The sequence below is a fragment of the Pterocles gutturalis genome, unplaced genomic scaffold, assembly GCF_000699245.1.
Source record: "Pterocles gutturalis isolate BGI_N339 unplaced genomic scaffold, ASM69924v1 scaffold47197, whole genome shotgun sequence".
NCBI lineage: Eukaryota > Metazoa > Chordata > Aves > Pterocliformes > Pteroclidae > Pterocles > Pterocles gutturalis.
In genome coordinates, this window is record NW_010111923.1 from 3,580 (window position 1) to 19,562 (window position 15,983).

At 35.8% G+C, this 15,983-nt stretch overlaps 1 protein-coding gene across 1 annotated transcript; it reads left to right on the plus strand.

Moving 5' to 3' along the window:
- Positions 1-1,379: 1,379 nt before the first annotated feature.
- Positions 1,380-15,787, plus strand: SF3B1 (splicing factor 3b, subunit 1, 155kDa; the record flags this gene model as incomplete). Its single annotated transcript, XM_010073865.1, has 22 exons — positions 1,380-1,546; positions 2,874-2,975; positions 3,686-3,800; positions 5,626-5,705; positions 6,816-6,983; positions 7,142-7,376; positions 8,166-8,378; positions 8,777-8,898; positions 9,533-9,730; positions 9,822-9,923; positions 10,662-10,841; positions 11,286-11,372; positions 11,498-11,768; positions 12,014-12,159; positions 12,245-12,391; positions 12,539-12,664; positions 13,056-13,277; positions 13,518-13,700; positions 13,792-13,903; positions 13,990-14,110; positions 14,526-14,657; positions 15,515-15,787. Coding segments are annotated over 22 exons (3,502 nt in total), but the record flags the coding sequence as incomplete, so codon positions are not given.
- Positions 15,788-15,983: the final 196 nt, after the last annotated feature.

Genomic DNA, 15,983 nt, shown 5'->3' on the forward strand with positions numbered 1-15,983 from the left:
AAGAGATGTGCAACGATAATTAAAAACTAGTGAATAGTCAAGATGTAATATTATTTGTGAATATAATTTCCTGTAGCCTTTGTAAATTGACAAATTTCCCTCCCTCAAGTTAATGTAGCAGGCAATATCACTTCAGATGGGAAAGAGAATTTTCTGGGTATAAAGTTAAAAAAAGAATATCACAGAATTGTTGAGGTTGGAAGGGACTTTTGAGACCAGATAGTCCAACCCTCCTGCTCAAGCATGATCCTTGATATTCCTTCAGCCATGAAATACAGCTCTTGGGGGTTCTTTTTTGGCCATGAAAATAATTTTGGTGTACTGAAATTCACATTGTATGGATCTTTGTCTTTACATATCTATTGAATCAAATAAAATTCAGATGCTAATAATTTTTATGGTATTAGCTGTGCCTTAATATACCTACATCACAATTACATTTCTTGAAGACAGGTGGTTTGCTGTAACTTATTTTCTTGTTGCATTACAACAGGTAGGAGGAAAGCATGGTTTAATTTGGTTCCCTGTTTTCTGGGTAAACAAGTTAGTGTTCTTTCTGAAACTACCAAATTCCTAAGGTCAAAGGTGCCCCTCAGAGTTGATTAGAGTCAGACCCTGATAGGCTGAAAGAATGATAAAGCTCCTACTTGGCCTTCTTGAAGAGTAAGTTTTTTGCTGTACAGACAAATAGTAGACTCTTCAAAGATGGTGATGCCAAAGGAATAGTCATGAATAAATAACATTTCAACTGCCAGAGTGAAAAGGAACTGCTCCTAACTTTTTTTTTTATAACTTGGTATCCAGTGATATATTAGGGGTTTTTTATTATTATTTGTTCAAAGATAATACAGCTTTGCAATATGTTATATAACACAATACAGTGTTGTTTCATTAAATGTTCTCAGATTTGACAACTCATGCAGTAGCTCTTTTGAACAGATTTGTTTAAATTAGCAAAATTGTTTTGTTAATTGGTGATAACATTTTGAAAGGCTTTTTTAATGAGAGGATTACATTCATTGACAGTGACTCAACATGCAAGTATTGTGTTAGTGTAATGTTGAGAAATATTACTGTTGTGTAGATTACCTTCTCTGCTATCTCTGTTGGAAGATGAGATATATTAACACTGGGTTTGAATAGTTTGCTTTAGAACATACAATTTAAGTAGTTTGTGCTGGATAATATTACAGCTTGAGGAAAAGCTGCTAATAATCATTGTGATTTTATAGTTTTATGTGTCATATTTGTTTATTTCTTTAGAGATGATCTTTGAAATTGGATGAAAAACACAGTTTGCTGTATATAGTAACATGAGTATTGCATTTTGTGTGTATGTGTAAAAAGACCTGATTTGTTTTTTGGTGTCTTTACTGTAGATATTGAAGCACAAATTCGAGAAATTCAAGGAAAAAAGCCTGCTCTTGATGAAGCACAAGGAGTAGGCCTTGATTCCACAGGATATTACGATCAAGAAATTTATGGTGGCAGTGACAGCAGGTTTGCTGGATACGTCACTTCTATTGCAGCAACTGAATTGGAAGATGTAAGTGGTTTTATGTATTTGTTTCTTTAGGGCATGCATTCTAAGTATTTGGAATTTGTTTTGAGTAATTTTTAATAGCAGTTGTTGAATTTAAAGCAGTTATTGTCATTAAAGCCATATTGATCCAAATATGTCTTACCTGGGAAGCTCCTGAATTCTAAGTCTGGCTTGTACTTTATGAATTGTCCTTTGAAAGTCATGTAGACCAAGCAGAAGGCAAAAAGTTGGGCCTGGTACTTAATTATTCCAGTCAAGGCTAATACTGATTAACTTTGTTCTTTTGTTGTGGCCAACATGAAAAATGATGGTGAAAAAAAAATAAATTCTAATAAAACTTGTGCCAGCAAACTTAAGTGACTATTTTAAGATTTCTATTTTTACTTCATTTTGTATTTCAGAGAATTGGCTTTTTTGCTGTATTATGTTCTCCTTATGTATCCTGCTTGTAAGATTACTTTATGTTAATTTCTAATGTTAAACACTTGGCCACGTTTTCAGTTGCAGGAGCAGTCAAACTACTGCTCTGACCATAAATACGTAGGCAACTACATATTACACTGAGGAAGGAAGATTGTTATGTTCAGTTTAGTACTAATTAATATATTTTTTTACTGATGTACTGTGCAGCATTTGTAGACTTCTAAGAACTCCGTAATTAAAAATTTGTATTACAGGGTCTCACTGAAATAAGTTCATAGTTTTAAGACCAGGTTTCCTTTTGGGTTGCTGTAAATTACTGCCCAGAAATTGGCTACTAATCTGAGGAAATAGACAGCAAAAGCATCTTACACATTCTGAGTACTTGTTATTGCCATTGTGATTGAGAAGGTATAACTAAATAAACATTAATATACTTCTGAATTTTCCACTGTTACTGAAGCTTTTTTAGAGGGTTATTAACTGAAGTTTTTTTCTGTATCTATCTGTCTTTTAAGAAAAAAATGGTTTGAGTTTCTGTGCACCAGTTTCCGCATGCCGCCTAAAGAACTATATCAGTAGTGCTAATAGAGAGCACAGACATTTTGTGTAACTAGTGTCGACAGCATGCTTGATTAACTGTAGTGTATTGCAAAATACTTCAGTCTTGTAGAGAAAAAGTTATATTTTTAGTGATGTGGGTAGGTTTGTCTGATTCAGCAGTTTGGGAGTAATAAAACAAGCTATATGAAAAAGCTTGAATTTGTAATGTAATTTGAATTAAAATTTTGGATTAACTCTTCTAGTTATCCATTTTAATCTTTTCCATGACCGCAGTGTGTTAATTTGACATTATTTTGTCTAAATATAATATCAACATGACAAACTTGCCACGTCTTTTTACTGATAGGATGATGATGACTACCCTTCTACGAGTTTGCTTGGCCAGAAGAAGCCAGGGTACCATGCTCCAGTGGCATTGCTTAATGACATACCACAGTCTACTGAACAGGTACATCTTAGCTGAAGGCACAATAAAATACTGTTGTAGGTATTATGGGAAAGAAGTGTGAAAGTTTTTTGAGACCAGGTCATCTGAAAATACAAGATGTATGTAAATGGCTATGGTATTTTAATTTTGCTTTAAGCTTGTTTCTGCTTTAGTTTAGAATTCCACAGGGTGATAAAAATAGCATTTCTGCATGTAAAGGCAATGTGGGTATACACACTAAACTACTAAAAATTTTTTTTTTGATAGGTCAGATACATCAAAAATTAAAATAACTGGAAAACTTAATGTCCTTTATACTTCTGTTTTTGTAAAGAAAATGTAATCATTTAGGTTTTATACTCCTGGAGTTTTCTGTCAAATTTAAAAGCATATAAAATAGCGCTAAGTTCCTCTGCAAAAAGAAGGGCGAAGGTTGACAGTGTGAGGTACTATGGTACCTCACTATGGTAACAAGAGAATAAACTTCTTAAAATAGTGAATTTTTGTCAGAAGTTGTTTCATAAGAAATTCTGTGTTTAAAAAAAGTAAATCCCAGTTACAGAAGTAAAATTTATATTAGCATAGTGTTCTGGCATCCCTACATAGCTGAGATTAAAAGTAAAGTAGGTCTTTTTAGTAATACTGAAAATGAATACAGGCTTATGGTCACCAGACACTTTTCATATATATGTTTTTTCATATGTGACTAACAAACTTTTTTTGGTTTTTAGTATGATCCTTTTGCAGAACACCGTCCTCAAAAGATTGCGGATCGGGAAGATGAGTACAAAAAGCACAGGCGGATGATGATAATTTCCCCTGAGCGTCTTGATCCTTTTGCAGATGGTAATTTATTCCGACTTTTCTATACCCTTTATGAAATTTGTTGTCTTTGTCTTTAGCCCTTTGATTTCTGTTGGCATGCCTATAAACTTAGTTTTGTTTTAAACATCCCCTTTTTATAGAGACTTGGTTGAAAACCTAGATGCCATATTCTTCATCTTTATAATACAAGTTTTCTTTCCAGGTAGAAGGACAAGAAAATAATGAGCCATTGCCATAGAAACACAAAGGGTTAAAGGTTTCTCTTTTCATTTTGTTTTGGGTTGTGCATTATACTTTGAAGAACTTGTGTGTTGAGTGCTCAAATTCTTTCAGTACCTTGAAAGTTTTCATTCCAAGGCATAGATTTACAGGGTTATTTCTTTTGAAATGCTAGTTCTCAAAATAGAGCACCTAACTCTTACCATCTTATGTAAACTTAGGTGGTATAGCTAAAAGAAGCAAAAGCATATATAAGACTTTGATACTATTAATAGTTCAAGTCTGTTCTGATAATTTTAGAATGCAACTCAGGAAAAAGGGGTATTAGTGGGTCTGACAGAAACTTTCTTCAGGTGAGTGAGTTTCACATGTGGCAATAAGGTGCCTTTTGGCTTAATAGCTATTTTGCAGGTTTTATGAATGACAATTTCAGCCTGCATGAATGAATAGGGACATTAATTATTTTACTTGCTTAATTGTAATTGATATAAACATGTATTGTCAGAATTCACAGGCCCATACTAACTGTCCTTAATTTCTCTCCTACAGCAGTACTGCTATATGCCAGTCCTGTCTGCATTCTTAAGGGTGCAGTTCAACACATCCTGTGTAGATTATGGTGAAAAAGTATTCCAAAGGAAAGTCCTATCAAAGCTAGTGTCAGAATGACACAGCCAATTGGGCAATGATCTTCAGCATAGAAATGTTTAAGAAGTTTATTTTTTTCCCTTAATTATAATGCTATACCACTTGTGTAGCAAATCTGCACATTTTTCTTAAACAAAAGTGTTTTTTGTGACAAGTCTAATTTTTATAAAGTTGGGCTTCTTGTAAAGTATTTAAAAGTTTAATTAACTCAAGATACACAGCATAAAACAACATACGGTGTACAAAACCCATTACCTGTGAGTATCATTATGGTGGTATTTGTACTGTATTGCATTCAGCTCCCAATCACAATTGTACCTTGAGAAGAGGGGGAAAGTGTTATCAAACATTTTTTTGGGGTTTTTTGTTTTGTTTTTTTTTTAACGGAGCCCTTGTACAATATGACACTAGAAGATCTGGGAGACGTGTCCATATTTGTCAAACTTATAGATGGGTCTTTATGGTAAAACATTTTAAACATTACTTAGGTATGCAGTAGTTATGTATAGTCAGATAATAACTAGGATTTAACAGCTTACACAAGGTAATGTTTTGAATATAAATATCTTTCCAAAGTGTTACTAATGGTAAAGAGATAATTTTCTAGGCTTCTATTCTGCTGCTTGAAGTCAGAACTGCTGATGGAGACAAAGGCACGAAAGTGTACGTATTCCGGATTAGCAACCCAGGAACCCATCACTTCTGAAGACTCTTAACTGTGTTGTCATTTTATCATTTATATCGGCTTTAAAATATTTGTTCAAAACTGCAGTAGTTATGTTTGTGTTCAAACAGGTTAAATTGGTCAGCAAACTGAATAAACGTAAGATAAATGTAATTTTAAAAATTTTCAATCAAAAAGTAAAATTAAATCATCATACAATAATATAATATTAGAGCAGGACAATAGAAAAAGTCAGTAGTTTCTGCTTATCCTGTACTCATTGTGCTCCATTCCTGTTGCTGTTCTTTTCCACAGGAGGGAAGACACCAGATCCTAAAATGAATGCCAGAACGTACATGGATGTTATGCGTGAACAGCATTTAACAAAAGAAGAGGTGTGTGTGGGGAGGTCTTTCAACTTATTTTCATTTTAAAACCTCTGAAAGCATGTTAAGAAAGTGGGAATGGAAATTCTGTTGACTTTTTGTCTTGATTTAAAAGTCCTTTTCTTTGGAAAATCCTGTTCTTCACATGTTGAAAGTCAGCAGAATTTAAAGATGAAAGTTTTGGAGAAACATCTGTTCTGTGTAATACCTAAACAATGGAGGCAGAGTTAGTTTCATTATATTTTAATCTGGATTTTTTGATAGCGCTTGGACTTTTTGTTGTTTATTTTATTTCAGAGGATGAGAGACAAAGACTTAACAGTTGCTGAGGGGTATTCAGTGTCAGGTGTTTGGTTTTGTGAGCTCTGTGTGAAGCGAATCCAGGGAGATTTTAAAAGGCTTTTGTTGAGGCACTTACAACAGGTGTTGCAGTACTAGGCACTGGTGTAAGGTTGACACTTGGTTTTAAATCTTTATTCATGGCTATTAAAAATTCATCTTGTTAATTGGAGCAAGATTTTGTAGGTCCAGTGACAGTGACCTCTGTAGATTTATATTGTTTTACCCTACTTGACTTAGATTAATTGAGGAATTAGTTCATAATTTTCACAATCTTGCTGTTGTCGTTCCATTGATGAGTGAAAAACAGTCTGGGTTAATGTGCTGTTTTAACAATGTCATCTCAGAATGTTAAATAAGAATTTCAGGGCTTTTTATTGTTGTGGGATATAACTCGTGAACACATTTTCTAATTCACCCACCTTTAACTTACTGAAGTGGAACTTGTTTGAAACAGATGTCTAATGGTTTTAAGGCATACCTGTAGGTGCCAGAAACTGATAGCACTCAAAAGTTTCCATGCTTTTGCATTTGTTGTAATAATGGCTTTTATAAGAAATCAACTTAAAACAGCCCCTCCAAACATGTAGCTGCTCTGTCAGTATAGGAGAATGAACTTGAAATTTAAACAGTAGCTAATTGCATGTTATTTGAGCAAAACCTCAAAAAATAGCATAAAAAGATATGATACAGTTGAAAAATCTCTTTTAAAGGTATAATCTGAGGAGGCCTTCTTAAGAAATCTGTTTCTTATGTTTGTCTTTTTGTGCCCGTGAACAGAGGGAAATTAGGCAACAACTAGCTGAAAAAGCTAAGGCTGGAGAGCTTAAAGTGGTCAATGGAGCCGCATCTCAGCCACCTTCAAAACGCAAACGGCGTTGGGATCAGACAGCTGATCAGACTCCTGGTGCTACACCTAAAAAGTTATCCAGTTGGGATCAAGCAGAGGTAATAATCCTAGTGTTCATCAGCTTCTCTACAGAAGACATTATTAATGCTAATCCTCCTGAATTTTGGAAGTTTCTTAGTGTACTAAAAATAATAGCTATTAGTCTTTTACTGTATAACGTGAGAGATATTACTGGTTTTGGTTTTGTCTTGGATAGACTCCTGGACATACGCCATCTCTGCGATGGGATGAAACTCCAGGCCGTGCAAAGGGTAGCGAAACTCCTGGTGCCACCCCAGGCTCGAAAATATGGGATCCAACTCCCAGTCATACACCAGCAGGAGCTGCCACACCTGGACGGGACACACCTGGTCATGCAACACCAGGCCATGGAGGTGCCACTTCCAGTGCACGTAAAAATCGATGGGATGAAACACCTAAAACAGAAAGAGGTATTTATGGGGAACTGGAAAGTGCATAATAAGTTTTGAATGGTTGTGTAGCATTTTTTCACCTGAAATAAACAATAGATTCAGAAGTCAGACAAGAAGTAGTTATATTCTGACATCTAGTGGTTAATGTGATGTTTTTGTCTTGAGTTTGTAGCATTGAATTCTGCCTGTTAGTTTAACTGGCATCTGTGAAAGCACCTCGGCTCAAAAATTGAATCAAAGTTTTCTGGTATATCTAGTGACTGCTTCAGGTTGGGATTTTAATATGTGAAGGACATAATAAAGGAGCTCATGTTGAATTGCTTTTTGTGATACATTTGTGTGTGTTGTTTTTGAACTGTTTATTTTTTTTCAAGAAGTTAGGATTGAAACAAATTTTGGAAGCGTTTTCTCACCAGCCTAATTTGAACTAGGCTTGTGTCAGAGAACAATGAAACACCACTGTTCCTTAATGCATTTGTCAAGAGAGTATGTGGAGTACTTTGCCCAATTTCCAGAATATCTGAGTTCTTTTGTATTTTTTAGAATTTTGTCTATTTATGCTAAGATTCAGCAAGAAGGTGACATGCTTTTTTCATAAATTCTCTGTTGGATGTTTTTAGTGTAATGCCTGTGTTACTTCAATATTCACCAAAGTAGGCTTTACTTTTTGTCTAGTATATTTGTTTGATACTTGTTGATTTGTGTAGACATGAGGATGAGATATTGAAAATGGGTTTGGATATTGATGCTGTAGTTGGAGTATATACTGTTCAGCTTTCTGCAACAGTTGTTTTGTTTTTTCCTTAGATACGCCGGGACATGGTAGCGGATGGGCTGAGACACCTCGTACGGATAGAGGTGGTGACTCCATTGGTGAGACACCAACCCCAGGAGCAAGTAAGAGAAAGTCGCGATGGGATGAAACACCTGCTAGCCAGATGGGTGGCAGCACTCCTGTTCTGACACCTGGAAAAACACCCATTGGTACACCAGCTATGAACATGGCAACTCCTACACCAGGTAAGCCCAGTCCATTCTCTAAGGCTTCACTTTCTTTTGTGGAAATGAAACATTTACCTTTATATTGTATTTTGCAATAGAGTTCTGCCTAACATATTCTCCTGCCTGTATGAAAGCAGTCAGTATATGCTCAGTTTACCATTTTGAATGCCCACAGCAACTCAGTTCTGGAGAACTGAGACTAAGGTTTTATCCCTGTTCCTGTTCAATTTGGTTGGTGAAAAATAGGTAAAAGGCTCTCTAAAAGTTTGATAGGTTACTGGCTACAGATTTCAAGTGCTATGGAAACTGTGGCTCAAAAGAGCACTTAAAGGTTAAGTAAAGAAGTCAAATCCTTCTGCATACAGAAGATTTTTAAAAAAATATTTTCTTTAAATTGTTTTTTAATTTGAATATAGGTCATATTATGAGCATGACTCCTGAACAGCTGCAGGCTTGGCGTTGGGAAAGGGAAATTGATGAGAGAAACAGACCGCTTTCTGATGAAGAATTGGATGCTATGTTTCCAGAAGGATATAAGGTAATTCATCTGCATTAAGATACAGTGGACCGTGATTGGTATTTTTCTGCCAGGGGTATTGAATTTTTTTTTTAAAACTTAGGTTGTCCCAGAAGTAGAATGTTTCACATTAAGTATTGATTATAGATGTTTATTTGGTTTGGTTACTGATTTATTGTAAGTCCATTAGAAAGGGAGAACAAAAGATGATCTCAAAGGCCAGTTGTTATTCTGCTTCTTGATGTCGGGAATGCCTGTCAAGGCCAGAAATGAGCTCTGAATGGACTGATAAAAATATTAAGTCCAGATGTAGAAAAACATAGAAGAGTGTCGCAAATTCTAAGTTAGCAGGTACACTGTGTTGAACAGATATTGCAGTGTTTCTTTAATACTTTGTAAAGTTTATTATCCAAGCTCTCAGTGGCGGAGGTGAGCTTTCTTCTGAAATATTGTCCATACGGGGTAGGCACAAATACAAACTATCAAGGTGTACTTGTTTGTATGGCTGTGGACGTGGAACTTAATGTTCAACAACGCTTCCACAAATCCTCGAACAAGTAAAATGGAAGATATAAGTTTAGTAATGGTTTGTATTAGATGCCTTCCTCCTTTTGTATCTGTTGTGATAAGGTAAAGTTTATTCTTTCTTCTGTAGGTTCTTCCCCCGCCAGCTGGTTATGTACCTATTCGCACACCGGCTCGTAAACTTACAGCAACTCCAACACCTTTGGGTGGTATGACTGGATTCCACATGCAGACAGAAGACCGGACTATGAAGAGTGTTAATGACCAGCCATCTGGCAATCTTCCATTCCTAAAACCAGATGATATCCAATACTTTGATAAACTGCTGGTAAGTGAGATTTCACTCACGCTGATTAAAGTTTCCTGATTTATTTTGAACATGTAGCAATGCATATTTATTTGTCTGGAATTATTTGTAGGTTGATGTTGATGAATCAACTCTGAGTCCTGAAGAACAGAAAGAGAGAAAAATAATGAAATTACTTCTGAAAATAAAGAATGGCACACCTCCTATGAGAAAGGTAAGATGAATTGTCAGATGTGTTTATCGAATTTAATTTTTCAAAACTCTGCATTTGTTTTCAGGTTTAGTTTCAGTTGTCTGTGGGAGTCTCTAAGATCATCTCCTAAACTTTGATATCTGTTTAGTGCTTTCTTCTTCTTCAGTATCTGTGTGGCTTTTTTTGTCATTCAATGTAATTTATTATTGCTGCTCTTTGTACAGTAATGTCAGTCACTAAGTAGTATATGGCTAATATAATTTTTTTTTTACAATTATGAGAAACTAAATATATAGTGCTGTTTTCTTACAGGGCATGTTCTGGATTTTACTTCTTACACTTAAAATTGGCAGTGTAGCTCTTAGTTTTAAGTTTCAGCCTTACACATGATGCAATACGCTAGCATTTTTTTCTGTGCGGTTTTGCTCCAAATTGACCATAACACCAAGCTGCCTAGATGCAAGTAAGTGCTGTATAAGCTGCTTTTCAGATGAAGCCGTTCTTTCTATTGGACCAGGAGCATGCTTTTCTTGAAAATGGAACATCTGGGAGCTAACATCAGGGTGTTTCTCTTTATACATTCGTTTTTAAACAGATCAGCATAGAGTTGTTTGCAGTAGAGTTTTGCAGTGAGAGGAGCAAGTATTTTGAAGCCTGTGGTTACAGTGTATTACATTTTAACTTGGTTAATATCTACCTGTTTTGTAATTTTCAGTGTTGTTTCCTAGTTTAACTGATAGGCTGTTTGGTTTTGTTTAGGCTGCATTGCGACAAATTACTGATAAAGCTCGGGAATTTGGAGCAGGACCATTGTTTAATCAGATTCTGCCTCTGCTGATGTCACCAACGCTTGAAGATCAGGAGCGTCACTTGCTTGTCAAAGTCATTGACAGAATTCTTTACAAACTGGATGACTTGGTCCGACCATATGTACACAAGGTCTGTTGCAGTTCACTGTTTCATCTTTGATTTGCTTTTTCTGATCATTGATGGGAGAAGTATGTATTTGCATATCAGAAGAGGATGGTACCATGGTTTTTTAATGTAATTGCCTTTCATATTTCTTCTTAAGCCAAACTTTAACTTCTTGTAGTGTGATCAAAGTCTGGGCTTTATAGTATTAAGGCATGATGTAAAAATTATATAATGCACACTTGGGGGTGGGAGGGGCATCTTATCAGATGTAGATGGTGTCTCCAGGCCAGGTCCTTTAGATACAAATAGCTGTAAAAAGAGCATAATAGATCTAAATTTTTTTCTGGTCATCATAAAGCTTTAAGCTAGGATCCATGGAATCACCTCCGTTTCCCAGAATCTAGTAGGGCTAGAAATATTACTAAAAGTATTAATGAAAGCAAATATTAATTTGTTAATCTTTTTCAGATTCTTGTTGTCATTGAACCATTGCTGATTGATGAAGACTACTATGCTAGAGTGGAAGGCAGAGAAATTATTTCAAACTTGGCTAAGGTAAAGTTCTGTCTTTCACTAAGGCACCGAGTTAGCTTACATTAGCTGCGTGTTTATAGGCATGACAGAAGAATTAACTGCTGTTTGTAAATCCAGTTGGTATGTTTTGTGTGTTTTTCCTTCAGGCTGCTGGTTTGGCAACAATGATCTCCACAATGCGACCTGATATTGATAATATGGATGAATATGTCCGAAATACAACAGCTCGAGCCTTTGCTGTCGTTGCCTCTGCTTTGGGCATTCCTTCTCTGTTACCCTTCTTGAAAGCTGTCTGTAAAAGCAAAAAATCTTGGCAGGCTAGGCATACTGGCATCAAGATTGTGCAGCAGATTGCTATTCTTATGGGTTGTGCTATCTTGCCTCATCTCAGGAGCTTGGTTGAAATTATTGAACATGGTAAGTTCTTCTTTCCCAGGCAAAGATTTTTTAAATTCACTTTATATTTGGAAAATTTTTCATACCCCAGTGAGGCCCAGTAATAGTAAGGTCCTTGTTTGGTGTGTGCTTTTGACACACAGTTTGTCTGACTGTGGAAGAGGAATTGTGGTTCAGTTTTCCTGAAAATAAGTTAAGCCCCTTTATGCTGCCCCTCTGGTTTTGCTTAAGTCACAAGAAGTGGTACTAAACACTATCTTTTGCAGGTCTGGTGGATGAGCAGCAGAAAGTTCGTACCATCAGTGCTTTGGCTATTGCTGCTTTGGCTGAGGCAGCTACTCCCTATGGTATTGAGTCATTTGATTCTGTTCTGAAGCCTTTATGGAAGGGTATACGTCAACACAGAGGAAAGGTATATCTAAAATACTTTATTTGGTTTGAACGGAAATGTATGTATATCTTTAACTCATTAGAGATATATTTCTGCATTTAAATAGGGTTTGGCTGCCTTTTTGAAGGCTATTGGTTACCTGATTCCACTCATGGATGCTGAGTATGCAAACTATTACACCAGAGAAGTCATGCTAATCCTTATCAGAGAGTTCCAGTCTCCTGATGAAGAGATGAAAAAAATTGTGTTGAAGGTATATCAGAATGATTGTTTAGCATTAATATTGAGTATGTATGTATGGCCTTTTCTTAAAAAAAAAAAAAGGCAAAAAGCTCCCCTACCCCAAACCCACCCAAACCCTACACAGAATTAAAATTGTTGGATTTTTATTTCATGTCAGGTGGTAAAGCAGTGTTGTGGTACAGATGGTGTTGAAGCAAACTACATTAAAACAGAAATCTTGCCACCTTTTTTCAAACACTTCTGGCAGCACAGAATGGCATTGGACAGAAGAAATTACAGACAGGTATTTGGGTTTTTTTTAGTTGCACAATTATTTACAGCAGAACAAAATTTACATTAGAATGTTCATTTGGGATAGATGCTTAATTTTGTCTTCTATGTCTTGAAACTGGGACTAGCAATTTAGGAGTTGCATAGCTAGAAGATTGTCAAATTCTTATGAGACTATCAAGACGTTTTACATCTGTCAATAGGAGTCTACATCAGTTGTGAGTTGGGGCACTTCACCCCATTTGTGGTGTTTAAAATCTGGATGATTTCTAAAGGTAGAAACAGTTGTTTGTAGTGTGCTTAACATGTATGATGCTGTTTCTCCTCGTCAGATGAGGGTAATTTATTTTCAAGGTGTAGAAATCAGATTTTGACAATGTTTACTTAACATTTTTATATTTCAGTTGGTTGATACAACTGTGGAGCTTGCAAATAAAGTTGGAGCAGCAGAAATTATTTCTAGAATTGTGGATGATCTGAAAGATGAGGCTGAGCAGTACAGAAAAATGGTCATGGAAACAATTGAGAAGATAATGGGAAATCTGGGGGCGGCAGACATTGATCATAAACTGGAAGAACAACTTATTGATGGTATCTTGTACGCCTTTCAGGAACAGACCACAGAGGTATGGCCATGGATATTTAGTATTTGGTTCACTTTAGTTGTAAGCTGGCTCACTGTTAGTTGTACAGAATGTATGCTTTTAAGTTAGATTTTTACAATCCTTTTTTTGCTCTAATCAATGAAATCCAGAAACAAGTTCTTGAATGTTTGGATTTTAATAGCAATTCTAGATGGTGTCAAGTTTAATTAAAACATAATGTTGCTGTTGGTCTGATTTTTCCTTTGCTGTTTTTGCACTCAGGATTCTGTGATGCTGAATGGTTTTGGCACAGTCGTTAATGCTCTAGGCAAAAGAGTTAAGCCCTACCTGCCACAAATCTGTGGTACAGTTTTGTGGCGTTTGAACAACAAATCAGCTAAAGTTAGGCAGCAGGCTGCTGACCTGATCTCTCGTACTGCAGTTGTCATGAAGACCTGTCAAGAGGTATTGTATTGACTTCTACCAAATTTGCTGTAGTATGTCACAGTAATGAGGGAAAAAAAATTAACTTCTACATCTTTTTACTTGGTTGTAGGAAAAACTGATGGGACACTTAGGTGTTGTGTTGTATGAGTACCTGGGTGAAGAATATCCTGAAGTACTGGGCAGCATACTTGGAGCACTTAAGGCCATTGTGAATGTTATAGGTACGTTTGTGTATCCATTACATGCCTGATGAAGAACAAAATGAAAAGGCATTATAAAACTAAATATGTCTCTTTGAATTCAATAGGTATGCACAAGATGACGCCACCAATCAAAGATCTGCTGCCACGGCTTACACCTATTTTGAAGAACAGACATGAGAAAGTACAGGAAAATTGTATTGATCTTGTTGGGCGCATTGCAGATCGGTAAGCTGAGTAATGATAAAATATTTGACCCTCTGTGTGGGCAATTATTGTAGCAAAAGCTGAAGCTGAGTATGAGGTTTGGCATGTGGGTATTTATTGTCCTATTTCTTGATATTTCTGAGGTTGTGCATAAAACTTAAGATGATATATTTACCAGATGTTCTGTTGAATGTATTGTAATTATATTATTTTACAAACACTTTGTAAGAAGTATGTTGTCCATTTATGCAAACTTAAAATGCACACAATATGATGAATTTTGAGTATGTTAACTAGTGAACAGATACCTAATTAAGGAAATTGCTTAAGCAGTATCCTTCTGTTGATAGCAAATGAATAAGTGCTGCAATTTATGTGATTTTATTTAAAAACTTTTAACATCACTGAAGAGGTAACTCACTTTATTCTCTTTCAGAGGTGCAGAGTATGTTTCAGCAAGAGAATGGATGAGGATCTGCTTTGAACTGCTTGAATTATTAAAAGCTCACAAGAAAGCTATCAGAAGAGCCACAGTGAACACTTTTGGTTATATTGCGAAAGCTATTGGGTAAGTTGGCCTAGTGTTTATCCACTTTTACACACAGCTACCTAATATAGTGGTGATTGTGAGTTTTCTTATTAGAAACATTCAAACTTCTTTACATTTAATGTGTTAAATGTGTAGACTTGATTTTACTCATTTTGTAGAAGGAGACAACAGTCACACATTCTTCATTAACATAGGGTACTGCACTTTTGAACTAAGTTTGTAAACTAGCAAGGCTAGAGTGTAATTAGGTAGTAAGAGCTGTATGTCTCATGAATTTTTGATGCTGTGATGTGCATTCAGACCCTCTCTTTATTCTTTCATAAACTCTTCTTTAAATACTCAATCTTTCTTCTCTTACTTTTCCCAAAATCAATACTTTTATTGATTTGCGAAGGATTTTTTACCGTAAGTCAGTAAATTGTAGAATGAAGCACAATTCTTTTCTTTATGCATATTCTTAAATACTGACTTAATGCAGATACAGCAAGCAGACAAGGACTGCCGTAACTGCACTTACATATACAGGACATTGCCTGTCTCTGTCAATGTGTATGGTTTTATGCAAGTTTGCAATTACCTGTTGGATCAGAGTAATAGTGGGGAGGCTACTCCTGTCCTCTAGGGTTTAAAAGAGGCAGAACGGAATGCAGGAAAAAAGCTGTCTAGAGAAGGTAAAAAAAGTTGGTTATGAAAGTAAGATCATGCAGTTGTTTACGCTGTTTGACAGTTTCGTGGTTTATGTTGTTTCCCAGTTACCTAAACATTTTTTAAGGGCTAAGCCATACTTTTCTGTCACGTGCTGTTTGAAACTCAAGTAATTTTATTCCAATCCTCACTGAATGTATTGACATGGATGCACATGTTATCTCTTCCAGACCTCACGATGTATTGGCTACACTGCTAAATAACCTGAAAGTACAGGAAAGGCAGAACAGAGTATGTACCACAGTAGCAATCGCTATTGTAGCTGAAACATGCTCGCCTTTCACAGTGCTGCCTGCACTCATGAATGAATACAGAGTTCCAGAACTGAATGTCCAGAATGGTGTGTTAAAATCTCTTTCTTTCCTTTTTGAATATATTGGAGAGATGGGAAAAGATTACATTTATGCTGTTACACCATTGCTTGAAGATGCTTTAATGGACAGGTGAGTACACTTCTATCTATGGTACAGTCATATGTTTTAAGTATATAACTGGGTCTTAACAATAGCAAATATGAATATTGTCCTTGTTTGCTAAAGATGTTTACTGACCAGCATAATTTGGAAGCCATTGTCTGCATATAATTCAGATTATGTACTTCTGTTTTACTAATACTTAGAATCATAGAATCATTAAGGT